Here is a 17860-nt window from a genome sequence, read left to right as displayed (position 1 = left end):
ACGGTCGTTTGGAATTATACGATCTTATGGACAGATTAGGATCTCGCGTTTTTTACGTAGATACAGACAGCGTTATCTTTTCAACAAAAGAAGGCGAATGGATGCCTCAAACAGGATCATAGGCGAGCTGACTAACGAGCTTGACGTAGATGACAGCATCGCGGAATTCGCCGTGACCGGACCAAAATCGTACGGTTTTAAAACTGCAAAAAATAAAGTCACCCTTAAAGCTAAAGGTGTGACCTTGCATTTTTCGAACGCCCAAATCGTTACCTTAGAAAGCATGGTTTGTCTGGTACATGGTTATGTGACATCACGTGACACGACCCACCTGCTCACACGGACAGAGACCATTGTACGTGATAAAAGGAAATTCACATAGCATAATAGATCAGTTTTGAAAAGGTTCAAAGTGGTTTATGACAAACGGGTTCTTTTGACCGACTACACAACTTTACCTTACGGATATTAACAACATGTCTGGATCACACCATGTGTATGTTGAAGAAAGTTTTGATTTTCGTTTTCAATTTCCTTTTTACGCAGTGATCTCCGGGCCCTCCGGCAGCGGAAAGACTGTCTTTGTAAAAAATTTGTTGTGTAATGCAGATAAGCTGATTGATGTAAAATTGGATAATATTGTGTTTTTATACAGCTGTTGGCAACCTTTGTATGATGAACTCTTGTCATTGTTTGATATTAAATTTATTGAAGGTATTCCAAAATCTTTAATGGATGAAAATTTATTACCTCCTAATAAGAAATCTATTTTATTTTGTGATGATTTAATGGAATTAGCATATTCGAACGATGAGCTCTCACGAGCATTCACGAAATATGTCCATCATAAATCATTTTCCATTATATTGATAACTCAGAATCTGTTTTTTCAAGGTAAAACCAGCAGAACTATTAAACTGAACACACACTATATTATTTTGTACAAAAGCCCGAGAGATTCCATGCAAATAATGGTTTTAGGTCGTCAGATTTTTCCAGGGAATACCAAATATTTTATGGAATGTTATCAGGATGCAACCAATCAACCCTTTGGTTTCCTTTTGATCGACTTTAAAGCTAAAACGCCCGAGCGCTTTCGTCTCAGATCAGGTCTGTTTTCAGATCACCAGGTGGTGTACGTGCAGAAAAGAAGGCGGTAAACTTTGGTGAAAATAAGAAAGAAAATGAGCGACAGGCTTTGTAAAAATCTACCTCTTTTAAAACTGTTATATAAAGCCTCACCAAGGCAGCGACGTGTCATTTTACATACGGCGTCGGATCAACTGATTTTATCCTTGTGCGAGATAGCTCTTAACGTGCTCCGCGGTACCATACCTCTAAACACTGCGCAGTTCCGAAGATTAAAAAAGAGAAAAGATGAAATCAAATACGCAGCGAATAAAAAGATTAGCGTCATAAGAAAAAAACGACTGATTAATCAGAGAGGCGGTTTTCTCGTACCCCTGTTAAGCGTGGCCATACCATTTATCACAAGTTTAATAACGTCCAGACAACATTAGGAATGGAATATGCTGAAAAGCATTACGTGATTCCTCAGAACCAGTTGGATAAATTAAGGTCCGGGAATATTCGCGAGACGATCCAACAAGTTGTGGAGAACAATTTGGACGAGGCTATAAGACAAATATTGCAAAGGAGCGATTTAGATCCAGACGGGAAAGCTAAACTTTATGCCAATGTTCTGCAGAGGTATTTAACTATAGTAAAACAGGGCGATTTGGAGAGCGGTAGTTTAACTCTCACGCTCCCGAAACAGGACACCGTACGTCCCGATGCACCTGCTGACGCACCTGTCACACCGACTACTAACGCACCTCCCCCACCGTCTAATAACGGTGATGGAGAGGATCAAATCGTCGACGAGATCTTAAACAACGTACCACGCAGGAGTTTAAAAAACATTAAATTCATTTTGAATAAAATGTCTAATGCTAAGCAGTTGTCTTCATGGACAGAATCTGGAGAGTTTGTGTTTAAAGGACGTGTAATCTCCGGATCACACATATTGGACTTGGTTAAAAGTATAACAGCTCCTCATACGATCCGTGATGAATACAGACCTCGCGGTTGGAACGAATTTCTGGACGCCTTTGCCCTTTTAAATATACCATTTTCAACTATAAGCAATACGCAAGTTAAACGTGCTGTCGAGACCCTGAAAAGAAAATCACCCACACAGACCCACCAGATGTCGCCAAAGACACCCTCCCCGTTGAAACAACTGAGAGGTAAAAAGAAGCCTGCGGTTACGTCACAACCTAATACCCCCATCGGACCCGCTTTTAATTCGTCAGCTCTTGATGCTACCGCCTGGTTGTCTTTTTAACATAATTTCTTTGTAAACATGTTTGAAATGTTTGTATTAAACCTGCGCTGAATTATCAACATGACTGATTACGTATGTCTTTTATTTATACACACACGCACGCACACACACACACACACACACACACACACACACACACACACACACACACACACAGATACATTTGTGATTACATCTTTTTATTTATTAATCACATCTTTCATTTATACAGTACGTGTGTTAATACATTGTCTTTTAGTTATTAAACATGAAATTATAGAAACGTTCTAGATGGTTTACAGAGATTTACAGATCTGGACACACTGATTGCAGTTAAATGTCTCACAGAGTCTAGGTTTCAGTCTCTTTACAAAACGAACAACCATGTCATCATTTTTAATCGAATCATCATAATACATTTTAACAATATTTTCATAATCGACCCCTTTTGACATGTGATACAGAAAAAACACACAGTGTTGTCCGCAGGCGTCTGATGCAATGTTTTGAACCTGTTTGTTAGAGTATCGTACGCAAATAGAATTGTTTTTTAAAAAGTCTTGGACGGTCTTTGGAAAACGCTGATCTTTAGGGTTTCCACCGAAGCTGTCAAAAAAACAGCTAATGCGATCGTTGTTTATGTAGATGGCTACCCAGTGTTGACCCGGTTCTGTGGACGGATCCGTGTTAAAAATAAGCATGGCAGGTAAATTCTTTAAAGGTGATTTGGGGAGGTGATCGCACGGAAGCACTCCTAAAAAATACGTGTTGTGTGCGATTTTATCCATGACTGCCGTTAGTTGAACCGTATTCATTTCAACGTCTCAGTAATAATCGACCAGCACCTGTCTTCGATTGGATATTTCGACGATCGAATCAAAAATCGCATATACGATGATGGTTATGGATTGTCTGAGAGGTTGTCTGAATCGGGCTTCCAGTCTAATGTTTCCTGACCTGATTAGAGAGACGTGATTCGAACAATCTTCATCGGGTGCTAAATTAAACCCGTAGAGGGTGTATCCGTTGAGAAAATCCTGACGATCTATCGCCAGAGGATGATTTTTAAGATGTCTACCGGTAGATAATACCAGTTGATAAAAGTCCCTCACGGCAGATCCTCTCTCATACTCCGGTTGCAGGGGTTTGGATGGGATTTGGACACCGTCACGATATAAAGCCAAAAATTCCAGATTAAAATGTTTAAAAGCAAAGGGGTTTTTGTCGTATGCACCTGAAAAAGCAGAATTTTCCGTCATTGCTAAAATGATGGATTTCGGCAGCGTTCCGAGAAAAAGATTTTCTTGATTAGACACGCGAGATCCTACAGGGATAGAGAAATTCTTCAGACACACACGTTCTATAGGGTATTTAGCGGTGGTCGATAAAAGAGCTTGCGCGTGTCCTAGCCGTACACCCGGCGAAACCGAAACTTTTTTCACAAAAAGAGATGCTGATATAATATTGAGTTTATAAGCGGTAGCGTCATCACGCATCAGACAGAACTCGTCTTTACCTCGCGTCATCCGTATTTTTATATCTACACCGTTCAACATTAATTTTTCTTGAAAGAATATGTCGCTATGGATGGGTGCTAGTAACTCTACAACGTTGCTAGCGTTGGTAAACGCGGCTCGCTTCATTAAACCCGCATTCTCTCCAGCAGGGTCTGTAGCGTCCATGTGACCCGCTGTATCTCTGTAAAACAATCCTGCTGAAAAGACGCTTTCGAGGGTATCTTTTCCGAAATTTATCAACGCTTCGATCAAACACCTATAAGGATAAGTGCTAGAGCTCTGCGTTATCAGACGATCGCCTAGAGAAACGTCCACCTGCGAGAATATACAGGCGCCGGGGTAATTTATTAACCCGACGGGCGCACCATCTGCAATATCGCTGCCGTCCGGCCTGGTTATTTTGATCCGTGTATATAACAGAGTGTTATTTAGATCGACGTAATCTTCGCCTGTCCCCGCAATAAAAAATTCTAGCGGCGATGAATCCGTTATCGCGGATAGCGGTGGTATTTCGACGTATGTATTTTTTTCGATAGACGTCTGAGTCATAGGTACGGTAAATAAATCCAACTCGGATTTAATACACTCCTCCGACATGTTGTGAAATAGAGACATGGTTTAGAAAATAGTATTGAGCGGTCTTTTGCGCCGGACAGTTTTCTTTACACGTTTCGCACGAGAACGTCTTAAGTGTTTTGCGACCGTACGTTTCTTACTAGCGGGTTTACCCTTCTTCACCCGGCCACTCCCCCCTACGCATACGCACTCCGGGCGGTTTAAAAGACCCGCGTGACATAACCATTAATCCGTTACCGTTTTGGACGTCGTTGTTATTATCGTTATACGATCTCGATAGAGCTGTGGTTACTACGTCGCTAGCTATATTTCTCGCAGCGGCTTTTAGATGCGGTTTTGCTATACTAAAACCTCTTTTCAACAGAGGTAGCGCTGTTCTGAAAAGTGCTTTGAAAATACCGCCTATACCGGAACCGTACATGACAGAGCCGCCGGCGTAGCCGGGTAATCCGTTACCCGTTTGGTTACGGTAGTAAGCGATATAGCGTTCGGGATCCATAGTCGTATAGTTTCGTTAAACAAAACAAAAAACAACTATTTCACAGGTCTAAAGTGGAGTTTAGCCACAACTTTACCGTAAGTGAAACGGACGTGTTTGTTCTGATCGTCTTTGACTTTGATGCAAATGTCTGTAATATTAGACTTATTCACAGCCATATCACCCTGCAGCCCAAGACCGGTTGCCCACTGAAGCTAAGCAGGGCTGAGCCTGGTCAGTACCTGGATGGGAGACCTCCGGTGAAAACTAGGTTGCTGTTGGAAGAGGTGTTAGTGAGGCCAGCAGGGGGTGCTCACCCTGCGGTCTGTGTGGGTCCTAACGCCCCGGTATAGTGACGGGGACACTATACTGTCAAAAAGCACCGTCTTTCGGATGAGACGTTAAACCGAGGTCCTGACTCTCTGTGGTCATTAAAAATCCCATGGCACTTCTCGTAAAGAGTAGGGGTGTAACCCCGGTGTCCTGGCCAAATTCCCTCCACTGGCCCTTGTCTATCATGGCCTCCTAATAATCCCTATACACTTGATTGGCTCTATCACTCTCTCTCCTCTCCACCTGTAGCTGGTGTGTGGTGAGCGCACTGGCGCCGTTGTCCTGTGGCTGCCGTCGCATCATCCAAGTGGATGCTGCACACTGGTGGTGGTTGAGGAGAGACCCCCCCCACATGATTGTAAAGCGCTTTGGGTGTACAGCAATACACAATAAAGCGCTATATAAATGCATCATTCATTCATTCATTCATTCACAGGTGCGTAATGCGGCTTATCGAATCTAACACTAATGATGTCGTTAGCCGCACCCTCTATATGTACAGTTCTCAGTAGCGGTACATACGAATCACCGACTGATTGATATTCAATCATGTCTGTGTATATATACATGCTATAAAACCCTCCTCTTATGTCGGCCTGATGCGGGGCGTACGTCACGACAGGTACGATCTTTGCGAGGTTGATTTACAGAACCTAGTGATGTGGCAGGTTTTAAACCTAAAATAATAGCCAACTTTCCATAAAATATCAAAGATGTGGTCGTCGGTGCTTTTAGAAATATCCTGTTTTTGACGTGATCGTAACCGAGGGTCACTCTAGGAGGTAGATTCGCATTTATTTCTCTAACCAGAAACAACACATCCTCATAATATCCCGGTTTTAAGGTATTACACACTTTAGATATGTTTTGAAGGTTTTTTTCTTTAATATAGATAATCATGCCCTCAGTCTCTTCGTGATGATCCTCATCATACCCCAGTATACCGGGTGTCGTGTTGATAACAAACGCCGCATCCTCCTCATTAAACGTATACCAGCATATAGGATAATAAAATTCGATCAACCCCACCTCCCAATGGCCTTTGAGGTTCATACTTCTGGCAAGTCTTGTTTTGTAATTAGAAATACGGTTGTCAGGATACACATCCATTGACGCGTTGCAAGGAAGCGTAACGTAAAATCCACCTTCGCTCATGATATAGATTTTCACGAATGATGCTCATGATCGTCTCGTTGTTACTTTAAGGATTTTTCTGTATGTCCAAGATGTCCCGTTCTGCCAACCACGACGAAGATTTAGTCGGCCATCCCCACCATTTCACGAGACAGAACACCTGTTTTCCTCTCTTTTTTCGATCTAAAATCTTTTCTATTTTAAACGATTTATCTTGATTCGCAATAATTTTTGTAATTCTTTTTCATAAAAACATCCTTCGATAATATCACCGTCATAGTCTTGTAGCCTATACACCGGTGGTGTGCGGGGTATACAGGCTGCTATAGTGAAAAACTCTTCCGTGTAATTCTGCGCATACCCCTTAGAAAACACATTTCTGACTTTAGACACTCTAACCACATTGCCGATTTTATACCTAAAGACAGGTGCGTCTTAACGCATGCTTCCGTACAGATTATTAAACACCTCCGCTTCGTTTTCTTTATGAACGTCCAGAGGTCGCATTTTAATACTTTTGTGATAACTCGCGTTATACCCATCTATAAGATCTTGTAAGATGTCATAATAACGCTTTGAATTGACAGCTGTTAAAAATCGTGACATTCTTCCGCGAAGCCTTCGATTAAAACGTTCAATCACAGACGCCTTAATGTCACTCGCCGTAGCAAAATGATGTATGTTATGCTTTTTCATCAATTGTTGGAAATGTTTGTTAAAAAATTCGGTGCCTTTATCAGTTTGTAATTTTTGCGGTATGCGGTTTTCTTTGAGTATAGATTCGAACGCTTTGGTAACCTCCTTCCCCGTCTTATTTTTCAGCGGACGAGCCCATGCGTACTTACTAAAGATATCTATACACGTTAGTAAAAAAATTATATTATCGTTTTCTTTCGAATAAGCAGACATATCAACCAGGTCTGCTTGAAACTGCGCATCTTTTCCGTACACCACTACCCTATTGCGCTTGTATTTGACAGGTGCGGTTCTGTGTAACGTATAGGCGTCCTGAGATGCTAACCAATCCGTCACTTCTTTATCCTTCAGAGTTACTCCGTATTCCTGTAACACTCCGCGTTTTAACCGTGCTTTACCCCCCAAAGATCCTGGATCTGAAGGATTGTAGTACACTTTTTTCATTAATTCAGACATCTTACTCCACTGTTTTTCAGAAAATAATGACAAACGCTGTTAGTGTCAAGGATTTTTATTTACAACAGTTGTAGAAGTCATAATCAAACATTAAATATGATTGGTTACACAACATCTAGATATTGAAGGAATTTCGCACACATTACAATATTTTTCTCAATCATATATTCGGTTAATACATCGATAATTTCACACACATCCGTTGCTTCTTTTCTTGACAAGGTCATCACACACACATCGGTTACATAAGTACAAAGACACAAAATGTTACCAATTTTAAGACTTTCTTCATATTCAGACATATTTTCAAGAATGTTTTTAACAGTCGTGTGGATATCATAACCCTTTGCAATACATTGACGCAGCATAATGTTCCACTCGCCCGACATACACCGTACAATGCTCATTTGATTTTTTAATTTCATTAAACGTTTATTATCCACATAACAATCAGTCTCATCATCGATAATCTTATACAATAAATGTATTATTTCTCTCTTAATGTGTCGTTTAAATAAGAGTTTTGTCAGACAGGCTGTGTTGCAGAGGTTTCCCATGTTCCCAGTTAGTCGGAACCTGCCGGAGCACTTTTCTTCCAGTTGTCAACAGCGTCGTAAACAGCCTGTTCACAGGTTTCGTTCACAAGCGTTGTCCTGAGTTCAGCCAATCCTCCGACTATGAACATTTCATCCCTGAGCTCGCACAGAACAGCATCGACAACACCCTGAATCCTTTGGAGGTGTGGGGATAAACCAAACAGTTTCAATGTTCGGGCCAGAATGTGTTTTAGGTCAGGTTTGCACACTTTATCCCTTAGTTCTTCAAAACAGCTGAGAAAATAGTACGCAGGAGCCTCATAGAGACATGAATGTTGCGTTTGCGATGGATGATCCGTCGTACAGCCATAACAATCTTTCTTTAACTGTCTGTCTACCAGATGTTCCAGAATGATCCCGACAACAGCTTTAATGATTTTATGACCGGTTACACCGATACATCCGTCGACGTTGTCCGAGACGTTATCAGAGCTTGTAGCATCGTCCGACGTAGATTGAGACGGTCCGTACTTCGCCAAGAATGCGAGGTTATGGTATCCCAGTTCTTTACAAAATTTGTCCAACCAGACGATGTTATCCGTAGACGTCCATGCGGCACACGCATTGTCATCGCCTACAGAACTAGCTGAGGTTGAAACGTTTTCTTGGGACATGTTGCTACCGTTAGCGATCGAAGCTTATTTCCTCTGAGTCCTGCTGGGGAGGTCTGTATTTAATGGTTATAGAATGTGGGCGGTGCTACGTGAGCGCCTCTCCGACTGGTCACACACCATTCAGGGTGAAACAATTTCACTTTTATGTTGTTGTATCTTTCAAACGCGTCGCACCACTTAAACAATTTGTCAATCTTTCCGAATATGTCTTCTAATGCAGGCACATCTTTCCATTGAAACAAGAATTTAATGCTATAGTATTTGAGATGATCCTCTTCAGATATCGGCCAAACACGTTCGGGCAGACCTTCTGTGGTATCGCTACAAAGTATGTAGATGTAATCATTGCTGTGTTTATTAACTTGATCCCCTAACACTCTGTAACGCATTCCAGGCGTAACACCGTTCCATTCCCCTATGAATAGAGGGTCATCGCATCCGTCTTTTAAATCACGCCAAACGTGGTTGTAAAATAAACACCAGTCTTTTACTGTGAAAAACAGTTCGGGGTCATCGCTGGTGTCGTACGTGAATCTTTCATCGGCGTCCACGGTGCTCAGCCTGACCTCCCTGTTGGTCTTGTCAAAGTTGTAACCGCATATGCGATTACCAGATAAATGAAACTCACGCTTAACGTCATCCAAAGGTTCGTGGAGGAAATTGGTCAAACACGGACCGTGTTTCATCTTCCTAGGTGCTAGAGTGAGATCATCCATAGCATCCACGACGGACTTCTCGGGGGTTTTAGGTATTGATGCCTCAGCCATTGTAGAATAATTTTCTGTTTTTCCAAATTCGCAAAACCTACGTACGTATTTTATGTCTAGGTGAAGATAAGTTATCCTCAATACCGGTTTTTAAACACAGCGTTACAACAGGGGGGGCTATCGCTACACCCGCATTAGGGCGGTGATGTAGGTGTGGCCTGACAGCGGTCAGGAGCTCATTCTGAGTTTTGACACAGAAGGGAGAGGTTGTTTAAACGGACACTGCGTAAGATAGACATTTGTTTAACTTTTCTAAGTTGGGACAAAAGCTAGGTTTTCAATTGTAATGTCAGAAGATTTTTACAGGTATCTTATACTGTTGTTTAACGGTCTGATATTTTTTATTTCACACCACGGTAAGAGAAGTCGTCTCTATATTATTTAACTTTGTATCTGTTATAAAGTCAAACTTTTAAAAAAAAAAGCAAGACATAGATTTTGATAAATATCTTATTGTTTTAACTAACGCGTCCGATTCTTTTTTGTTATAGATAAACGAACGCGCTCGCAACTCTTCTATTTATTTAACTTTGTCAAACGAACTAGTTTTAAATTCTAATGATAGGAAAAATAGTGTATCTAATGCTTTTTTGTTTGTTTTAGTTTTTCCTAAAACTGTTTTAACAACACTAGTCTCCACTTGTAGGGGAAAAACACGCGTACCATGGTAGGATTCTATATTATTTAACTTTGTATCTGTTATAAACTCAAAACTTTTTAAAAACCACAACGTAGGTTTTGATAAACGAACGCGCTCACTTCTTCTATTTAACTTTGTCAAACGAACTGTTTTTAAATTCTAATGATAGGAAAGATAGTGTATCTAATGCTTTTTTGTTTTATTTTCTACGTTTTTCCTGTTTTAACAACACTAGTCTCCACTTGTAGGGAAATAAACAGTCTTTGTACATTTTACGTACTTGTTTGATGTTTTTTCTTGATATGTATGTGAAAACACTTTAATAAAAACTTCCCTTTACCCCATTTAACACAGTTTCATCATTTAAAGTTTAAACCACATAACATTGGCCCCACACACACACACACACAAACACATTGTCATAAATTCTTAAGTTCACTATAAGGTCAATAAGATGGCCGCTTAGACGGGGCTAGGGGGTGTACAAAACAGGTGTCCAAACAGGTGTCCAGTTATGGGAGGGGGGTGGAATTTTTATGAGGGTAATAAATCAATAATTCTGACATAACGTATACTACTCTCTCTCTTATTTGGTTTGTTTCCTGTCCTTGTTAAATGTAATTAGTTTATTCTTGTCCAGAGGTGTTCGTTAATTATCCCTGATATTTATAGTCCTGCCGTTTCAATGTAATGTCGTCTGGTCTACTCGTTACTCCCCGGTGTTCCTGTCAGTGTCTGCCTTGCCTTGTCCTGCCCTGATGTCGACATTAAAGTCTATTGTTTGAGTTTATGTCCTCGTCTGCGTGTCCTTGATCCTCCCTGCTGTGTGCACCGTGACAAGATGTAGCCTATTTTCATTATTACTTCTAGTCTTTGAAATACTGCCTAATGTACCGAAAATGATTTATGGTAAACTAAAATATATGTCTTATGTCATCTCTATTGAAACTTGCTTTTCATGTGTTTAAATATGTTTGTAATGACACAAATGCAATGATGAAGTTAGAATCTAGTAGCGATCGTTTAAATTTAAATGTATTACAGTATAATAGAACACAATATGGTTAAAAATATACTCAGGTATGCTAAATATGTGCTACGTGTAAGTCTTAACAGTGTGATTAAGATTATTAAAACAGTGTTTAAAATGAACTTTAAAGTAAAATTTTGGTAACACTTTATTTTAAGGACCAATTCTCAGTATTAACTAGTTGCTTATTACTAGCATATTGACTGTTTATTAGTACTTATAAACCACATATCAATGCCTTATTCTGCATGACCATATGTTAGATCCCTTAATCCAACCCCATACCTAAACTTAACAACTACCTAACTATTAATAAGCAACAAATTAGGCGTTTATTGAGGGAAAATAGTGAATGTGTTCCCTATTCTAAAGTGTTACTAAAATTTTTAATTTCACATAATTACAAAGTATAATTTTTTAAAATTGTGCTTACAGCAAGTGTGTTAAGAGACACATTAACACTAGAAATCCCAGAGTTTTTTACCCCTCCTTTAGCCAAGTGGATGCTAACTGGCTAGTCTTTTGGCTATCATTAGCATCAATTCATGTGTAAATGTGGTCATTACCTGAGCAATCTGCAGGGGTTGGGGGTGTGTGTGTGAATGGTTGCTGGTGGCTTGTTTGTATGTGTGGGGGAGGGAGGGCTGCTAAAAGCAGAGAACTTCATTGACCATGTCTCACATTGGCATAGCCAAGTCAGCAGTCTTCTCCATTATTGTTGTTTCAGCGAAGAGATACCCAGAATTTATACTGTAGGGATGGTCATTATTTGAAACTCAAATGTAAATATTCTAATATTTTGAGATACTGATTTTTGACTTTCATCAGCTGTAAGCTATAATCAAACAAAAAACAAAAAAAAAACTTTTGAAATGTTTTACTTTACATGCAATGAATCTAAAACATATGAAAGTTTAACTTTTTGAAATAACTTACAAGAAAAAATGAACTTTTTCACAACATTCTAATTTATTGAGATGCACCTGTATATTTAACCGTGGTAATATTTTAATCCCGGTTTGTACTAAACTCATCTGGTGGGTTTGCTGCCAAAAAGCTCTTTTTTCAGTTTCTTCTGACCATAGAAGCCAGTGCCATTTGAAGTTCCAATCGTGTCTGACAACTGAATTTGTTGGAGTTTGTTTTTGGATGAGTGAGGAGAATTTTCCTTGAAACCCTCCCGAACATGTAGGTGATGTAGGGGATGTTTAAATGTTGTTTTTAGGTTTCTGACCCAAAGACTCAACTAATCTTTACAATTTTACAGCTGTGTCCTCTTCCAGGCAGATTTTTAACATCTTTAGTTGATTGGAAAGAATTTTTCAATGCTTTAACTAATTTCTTATTCTGCACATCAGAATTATATTCTTAGGTTTTACTCCTTGTGATGGATGATTAAGGGAATTTGGCCTTTGTGTTCCTCATATTTATAATCCTGTGGAACAGGAAGTCATGGCTGGACAATATCATACTCTTAGTCACCCTGGTGTGCTAAAAAATATAAATATGAATGGGAATATATGCACATACACGTACATATATAGCTACATATACGCGTGTGTGTGTTATATTACACAATTCAAGATAAGGGGGCAGGGAGGGCTGCTAAAAGCAGAGAACTTGATTGACCATGTCTCACATCGCTGTCACTTGCGCATAAACTCCTTAGCCGGAAAACCACCATCCTCGGCACAGTCAACAAGATTCGCCGGGAAATCCCTCAATCCGCTAGACACACAGATCGCAATGAATTCACCACTCAGGTATGTTGCAGGTCTTTTGTGGTTCTATGTTTATGTGTTTCTAATTTTTAGAATCAACACCGCCAAGTGTGTCATTGTGTGTAAAAGTGCTATGAAAATAACAATTTATCTTATTTATTAGGTGTTTTCAACCACTGCTGCTACGCTGACGGCGTATGCGCCCAAACGGAAGAAGACCGTCTACATTCTTAGCAGCATGCACAGCGTGATTCAGACTGATAATACCACCAAAAGGAAGCCAAACACTGTCACCCTTTACAACACCACAAAGTGCGACGTGTACTCACTCACTTTTTAATATCATTTGTAAATGTGTACAAATGGTTGGTTTCTTTTTTATTTTATTTTGTACTGTTTTTATCAATAAATCTCAGCAACAAAGGAAAAAAAAAAACATGTGTGTTGATTTCTCCCTAAGATGGCAAAGTGAAACACCAGTTTCCTTGAAGTGGCTCAGCATGGCCCCACATTGTTTACATAACAAAAGCAACTGTTCACAGCCAATTAAGGATATTAGCCTAAAGCCTTCCAGCCCATCGGCTGTCCTGCGGGTTTTATAGGTAGAAAAGCCAAATGGCTGCTCTCTGGGACTTCTAGTGTTAATGAAAGTGTATGTTTTTAAAGTGGCCTTTTATCTTATTAATATTACAGTATCTGCAAGTACAGTTTTACATTTTGAAGTACACTACTAATGCACATAATCATAATTATGGTATCTTCGAGGTTAATATTTTAAATTAGTGTTCATTTTTATAGATATTTTATATATTTTTATTTATATTTAGATATTTTTTATTTTAATTTTTTACTTTAAAAAAAGTCTGTATAGCTTTTATCTAAAATAACTAGGCAACTAGCTAAAATACATTTTCCCCTACTTTAATTTTATATGAGTCTAGAGTGTGAAAAGGAGATGCCGTGGTGGTCAGTTGACAAGTCACAGACATCAGCATGTATTGGATGCAGGAGATTTCTTGACCACTGATTGCCTTGTGTTGTGAAGTTGATTCTTAGAATCAACAGGAATAGAGAGTGTAGCAGAGGTGTGAGGTGGGAGTACTCGAGAAGGTTGAAAATCAGGTGGGCTGCAGCATTCAAGATGAGCTTGCAGTAGATTTGAGATGCAGTAGTCAAGGCAAAGGACCAGTAGTGTATCTGGTAAGAAATGATATGTTTTGCAGGAGGAATCAGGATGTTTGACTGTGGTTATAGCCTATGCAGGGTGCAAATGACAGGTTGCTGTCAAATGTGACACTAAGGTTCTTGGCTTGCTGTGTGGGTGAAATGGTTAAGTTGTCTCTTGAATTGACAAGGTCTAGCTGAGAATGATTCTTTATGAACATCCAGGGGTGCAATGAACTGCTTTCCAAGACATGGGCCCCCTCCATTCAGATTAACTTTTTTTCTTTTGATATGAAGAGTTTGTAGATACAAAATATATAATTTTAGAGAAAATTCTGTAGATTCATTGCTAATTTATATTGCATCAATGCAAGTAGACTCTTCCAAAAGCGGGGTACGCAGTAGAAGAACCATTCTGGGTTCCCCCTCAAAAAAACGTTTTTTTTTTTTTTTTTCTTAGTGTGAAGATTTTAATAACTCGAAGAAGCGTTTTTTTGTCCAATGGAAATGTTTTATGATAGTAAAAATGTCTTCATGGAGCCATCAATGCCAAAAAGTTTGCTGCAAATAAGAGCCTCTCATATTTCATCTATTGAAATATTTTACATTCTGCCAACGATAAAATTGTGCTAGATTATGTTTTGTGAGGGAGGGGCCTTTGGGCTCTTTTATGAAAATTATTGTCTATGATTACTGCTAGTGATTTTTAAGTTGAAATAGTGTAAAATGCATAACAGTGACTACAAAATATGTATTTTAGGTATGAAAGTGGCATATGCTGAGTTTTGATATTTGGATGGGGTCATTTCATACAGAAACAGCAAAATCTAAACAGTGAGAGAATGGATTCAGATCACGATGTCAAGTTTTTGTGAAATGCCTTTTTTTCTGGTCTGTGTGGGTGTTAGATTTGAAATGCTATGATCAGTCTAGGTTTGTAATATTTTCTAAAGAAAATGGGAGTGATGCTTGCCTGTGTAAAACTGTCACAATGTTAAAGAAATGTAGTAGGACATTGCTAAAGTGGTTGCTGTCAAAGCAACCTCTATAATAGGCCTCAGGTCTCTCCTTCAGTGTAAGTCTATGGGATCTTTTGCCCATTTTATCTTCAAACAGATGAAAATCCACCAATCGCTTAGAAAAGCACACCTCTTTCTCACCAAGCTGTAGGATTTGAGGTATTATTCATGTCTGTAGTACAAATGGTGCGGGAGGAGTTGTGTGTCAAAGTTTAATAGGTGTTTGGAGAAATCTGCAACCTAAAGAATGAGCAATAATAAAAGGGATGATGATGGATTTTGACCACTTGCCATCCACTTGTCCTTGGACGATGGTGGGAAATAAAGACCTCATCTGGTTGAAATATAAGCCCTGAGTCACAGGAAGTCTTTTAGAGATCCACAAGCAGCTTGAGAAGTCGCAGTCATTATCTATAGATTGAACTTCATTTCTCTTGTTTGGAGTGTGATATTAGCCCTTCATATATGCAAAGTGATTAAATGTCCCTGTGAACAAAAGTGAAGAGTGGTTATGGGATATACAGAAGGGCTGTAATTGATGAGGGCTCTTTTATATGATTGCTGTCAAAGCTGCTGGATGTCACAAGTGTTTCTGAGAGGCTGCAGTTACAGAATGTAAGGCGCTATAATTGATGATGCTATAATTACTAGGGCTTTTAACTGATTAAAAATCTTTCAATTTCATATATAAATATTCTCTGAGAAAATCCACAAGATGAAGATAATTCAAAGACATTACATTAATGTGGCAGAAAAAGCATTAAATAGTCAAGTGTTGAGCCTAGACAGTACCTCAAGTGTGCTTAAAAATGTGTTTTTTTAAATGTATTAAAAATGACCATGAACTCACATATTGTTACAGAACGGAGGACACAGGCAGTTAGTAGGTTCAGTTATGTTTATTGAACTACCGAAAGGAAGAGAGGTAAGCAGTGGTGATGAAGCCAGAACCCGGAGCTGGCAATCAGGGAATTGACTGTGGTTCTCTTGATCTCTACTTGCAGGGTTTCACGGGGGATCCAGAGACGATCGGCGGCCACACACCCACACCACAGGCTTTGGGACAAGAACACGGAGATCTTGGAGCAGACTCAGAACAGGATCCTGGGAACAGGGAAGTATACACAGAGAAAGGTAAGTAGCTTAGCAGCAATGGTGCAAAGGCTTTGGGTCAGCGGTGGAAGTCCTCTTCTCACGAACGAGACCGGACATCAAGTGTTGGGTGGTGTGTGGCTTTATAGGAGGAGGTAACGAGGGACATGATGAGGAGCAGGCTGGACGGGACTGGACGGGACCAGCGGGAACTCAGGTGGGCTGGACGGGACCAGCGGGGACTCAGGTGGGCTGGACGGGACCAGCGGGGACTCAGGTGGGCTGGACGGGACCAGCGGGGACTCAGGTGGGCTGGACGGGACCAGCGGGGACTCAGGTGGGCTGGAAAGCGGAGTGGCTGGTGTGCTGTTATCTGGAGAAGGCACGTCCTCCATGTCGCCAACTAAAAGGGATGACCCAGCAATCTGTAAGGCCACGTTCAGGTACTAAGCCAAAGACCAGTTGGGATCTCCATGGGGCATAGCCATTAGAATTTCTTCATCCAGTCCTACTCTAAAACCCTCCATTAGAGTGAGGTCACTGCAGCGGGCCTGATAACTGGAGGCAAGAAATTACTCCACATACTCCTCCACACACCTGCTCCTCTGGAAAATAAATTGAACGCCACCTCCACTAAGATTGTCCTCCTCCGTGGGAACCATGTTTATAGAGGCTAACTCAAACCTCATCCTCGGTAGCGGGTCAGGGTTGGTCGTGAACGGCGGCGAGCTTGGGTTTGCCGCGGCTGGTGACGCAAATTTCGTGGCGAGCGGCGGCTGGCTTGGGGCAGCGGCAGTCTTAGGTTCTGGGCTAAGGACTGGGTCTGTTCTAGGAGCTGAGCACAGGGGACGGGAGACAGACTTCAATGCTGATCGAACAGACACAACAACAGGATCTCGTACCTTCGATCTCATGCCAGCGCTGGTAGAAACCCCCTTACGGGCTTGCGGGATCACCAAGGAAGGTGGGCTGCCGCCGTCACTAGGGGAGGACTCGGGAGGCGCTCCGACTCGGGATCGAAGATCCTCCAGACACCGGATGGCCGTTTCTTTCCAACTTAATTTGGAGGTGTCTGGGAGCTTTGTGCGACGATGGTACGTGATCCCGAGCCGGAACAGGGTCTTGAGCTCATGATCTTCTAGGGAGCTGGAGAGGGCGAGAGGAACGACTGCCCGAGCAAAATCTAGGGGATTGGGAGTAGCGTCAGCCAGAGAGAGAAATCGGGCTCGTTCCTCCATTAGTTTTCAGTGTGGGTCCGGTCTTCTGTTACAGAACGGAGGACACAGGCAGTTAGCAGGTTCAGTTATGTTTATTGAACTACCGAAAGGAAGAGAGGTAAGCAGTGGTGATGAAGCCAGAACGCGGAGCTGGCAATCAGGGAATTGACTGTGGTTCTCTTGATCTCTACTTGCAGGGTTTCACGGGGGATCCAGAGACGATCGGCGGCCACACACCTACACCACAGGCTTTGGGACAAGAACACGGAGATCTTGGAGCAGACTCAGAACAGGATCCTGGGAACAGGGAAGTATACACAGAGAAAGGTAAGTAGCTTAGCAGCAATGGTGCAAAGGCTTTGGGTCAGCGGTGGAAGTCCTCTTCTCACGAACGAGACCGGACATCAAGTGTTGGGTGGTGTGTGGCTTTATAGGAGGAGGTAACGAGGGACATGATGAGGAGCAGGTGTGCGTAATTAGTGAC

At 41.0% G+C, this 17860-nt stretch overlaps 1 protein-coding gene across 1 annotated transcript; it reads right to left on the bottom strand.

Moving 5' to 3' along the window:
* Positions 1-3150: 3150 nt before the first annotated feature.
* On the bottom strand, positions 3151-4918 carry LOC306870726 (uncharacterized protein F54H12.2; the record flags this gene model as incomplete). Its single annotated transcript, XM_079418153.1, has 2 exons — positions 3151-4037; positions 4828-4918. 2 exons carry the CDS (start codon positions 4916-4918, stop codon positions 3151-3153), a joined length of 978 nt encoding a protein of 325 aa, XP_079274279.1.
* Between the last annotated feature and the right edge of the window lie 12942 nt (positions 4919-17860).

The sequence above is a fragment of the Barbus barbus genome, assembly GCF_936440315.1.
Source record: "Barbus barbus genome assembly, chromosome: 6".
NCBI lineage: Eukaryota > Metazoa > Chordata > Actinopteri > Cypriniformes > Cyprinidae > Barbus > Barbus barbus.
This window is presented reverse-complemented; position numbering and strand designations above follow the sequence as displayed.